We start from the raw sequence: 3,179 nt of genomic DNA, 5'->3' as shown, positions 1-3,179 counted from the left end.
TCAAATCAGTTGGGAACTCACCGACGACGACGGCGCGAAACTCTGCAACTGCTTCGAACGTAGCCATGGTTTCACCACCACAACAGCCTCAAACACCTTCGGATCTTCACTCTTCTTCGAAACCACCTCGATCTTCAAGTAATATTTCATCCCTGACACTACCTGCTTCTCCGCCTCTACCACCTTCAAAAACGTTAGATCTCCGTCGTTCTTCCCCGACGAGATACGTTGCAAGCGGTTGTACTCCTCCACTGAGTACTTTCCGAGCTCCTGAAGCTCCTTGTTCGACTTCACATCGGTTACCTTCGTCCTTCCTCCCGGAATTCCGTTCGCTACAAAACTAGAAAACAAAATTATGACTGAGAAGGTTATGATGGAGATATTCTTCATTATGGTGTAGAAAGTGAAACTTGATTTGTGTAGAGTGAGAGTGGATGTGTTTATACTTTATAGATGAAGTGAATGGTGGACACGTAATTGAAAACGCAGGTGTGGCAACGCCAACGGAGTGCCGCGTTTCGAAGAGATTTTGGGGAAGACGACAAACGATGTCAGTAAGTTTCTTGTTTTGTCAATTATCATTTATCATATCCTTTTTCTATCTTTTTTCGGATTAAATTCTTCATGGACTTCTGTTGTATTTATCCGTTCGATGTTTGTCTTGATTCATATTTATACGTTTCCAAGATACAAGATCATGTATAGAATCAGATTAACGCTTTTGTCGTATGTTTATTATCAATGGTAATTACCACTACTCACATAATCTTTAAATTTTTGTTTATGATATTTGGTGTTTTAATATCTAATATTTGAAAAAATTTATTTAAATTTACTCTTCAATCATTTTTTTTTACCTTTTTACAATAAGTCACCATCATCGGCCACTGGACCACAGCAAACCGTTGCTATTTTTGGATCTACATACCGCTTAAACTGTCTTCCCTCCGCCATCAAAACCCATCAACCGTCACTGTCTTCCGACCAGGGAGCTACCTACGCCACCCTCCTCTTTCCGCTGGAAAACCAAAAACCCCCTTATCTCTCCCTTTCGATTTCACCACAACACTTACCACCACCTCCTCAGTTCCCGCTCCTGCTGCCACCACCACCTCTATCGTCGTCACTCATGACTCATGTTGTGTGTTTTGATTTTTAGATTGTGGTGATGGTAGCGTCGTTGCCTCTGCTCCGTTCGTCGTAAACCCTCGTTGTCGCCTCTGCGGTGTCTTTTGATTTTTGGGTGGTGGTGGCGGCGACAGGTGGTGATGGCGATTTACAGGTTTGTGTGTATGTTTTGATGATTTTCAGAGTATAATGGTGGGTGTGGAAATGGTGGTGGTGGTTGTGGCGGCAGATGGTGGTAGTGGTTGTGGTTGTAGCGACAAATGGTGGTGGTTGCTTTTAGTGGTGGTAGCAGGGCGAACTGTGGTGGTGGTGACCTAATCTAGGCAATGGTGACCTGTTGTAGAAGGTAAAAAATGGTTGAAGGGAAAATTTGAACAAATCCTCATTTTCTTGTTTGGAATTGGTGGTATCCCTTGAATGCATGTAGGAAACACCATTATCATAATCCTTATAGTGATTCAACCTTTTGATCAATTTATGGTAAAAGGTAGCAGTCTGTTGGTCATGTTTTGTTTAGGTTAGTGAATTCGATGTACATACGTATAGATCAATTGGATTTTTCTATAAAAGTTAGGTCCGAGATCCATATCGTGAATGTTGCATCTTGTAAGATTCGTGCTTTGACAAGCTTGTTGACTTCCGAGTTGATAACCTCATTCTGGTTTCCATCTTAGCCTCTTTTTTTTATATTATTGTACTCGAGGACGTGTTGACATTATGGTTGTGTTCGATGATTTCTCATGAGATACTGACCATATCGGAGGGTTCCCACAAAAAGACATCTTGATATCTTCTCAACAACTTTCTTAGTTTTTCTCAAGTGTCAGGTGGGAGACTTTTACCGATTCAGACCGGTTGGTCCTTCTATAGATCACTGATGATTTCTTCTTCGACGAGTTTTTTCAATCGGGGTCGTTTTTTATTTGCAATGTTGCTTGGCTTCATGATTTTATCGTAATGCAATGTCTTTGGTGGTGAGCTGACTACAAATGCTACTCCCTCAGGCATTCAGAATTTGAGTAAGCCATGGAATGTTGATGCTATGGTTACAATTTGAGGATTCATTGGGTTCTAACTATTATGAGGCTAAATATACATATCTATTTACTAGGGACTATAATGGTTTAAAGTGTGAAAGGTAGTAGGATCTTACCCACAGTGACGGAGCTTGAACTTTTTATTTGGGGGGGGGGGGGGGGGGGGGGGGCGAAAATATAATAAGTATGAAAATTGGAGAACCGGGGGGGCCAAAGACAAATTTTAATACTTTTGGGCCTAATATGTAAAATTTTTAATACTTAAGGACTAATTGTGACAAAAAAAAACAGGGGGGGCCACAGCCCCTCCGGACCCCCAAGAAGATCCGTCCCTGCTTACCCATCGGTTATAGGTTGTATCCTACAAAACCAACAACTGAGAATGTTGATTTTTGAAGACTGCCTCTCCATAAGCTAGGCAGCTGCTTGAAACATGACCCAAACATTATCTCTACCGCACTTCTACTATCCATGTATATCTGGTGGATAATATCCTTCCTTACTCGATCTTGGAGGAGGAGGGGTTCGATTTTTTATGGATGTTCATGGATGGTTAACCAGACCAAAATCACGTTTTAAGCCTAAACCTAAACCAAAATCATATTTCAGAATGTTAACCAAAACAATCGGTTCATTAATTTTTTAAGCCTAAACCTAAATCGAAAGACTCAGTTAACTGGTTTTTGGTTAACCTATTTTTCCGGTTAGGTTATTCGGTTAACCTATTAACCATCTACGAATTAATAAATGTCTTTTGAAACTATAAAACTCCATAATTAACATTCAAAATAAACATAATAATTTCTTACAAGCTTCCAGAAAAGCCAAAAGGATGAATATAAGTTTAAAGTTGAATCGAACATCATCAAAAATATTTACTTGTTAAGGTAATTGTCATAATTTTAGATGGATATTACAATATCAATAAACATTGTTTTCTAAATTGAATCGTTGCATTATTTAATAATAAATTTTTGATATGCTAATGGTGTAACATATGATAAGATCATCTCT

General features: G+C 39.4%; 1 protein-coding gene across 1 annotated transcript; it reads right to left on the bottom strand.

Moving 5' to 3' along the window:
• On the bottom strand, positions 1-390 carry CYS2 (PHYTOCYSTATIN 2). Its single transcript, XM_079056683.1, has one exon. It carries the CDS (start codon positions 388-390, stop codon positions 1-3), a length of 390 nt encoding a protein of 129 aa, XP_078912809.1.
• Between the last annotated feature and the right edge of the window lie 2,789 nt (positions 391-3,179).

This window comes from Lactuca virosa, chromosome 1 (assembly GCF_052849685.1).
Source record: "Lactuca virosa cultivar CGN04683 chromosome 1, Lactuca_virosa_CGN04683_v6, whole genome shotgun sequence".
Lineage (NCBI taxonomy): Eukaryota > Viridiplantae > Streptophyta > Magnoliopsida > Asterales > Asteraceae > Lactuca > Lactuca virosa.
Note: the sequence above shows the minus strand (reverse complement) of the source record. Positions and strands in the feature narration are given on the sequence as shown.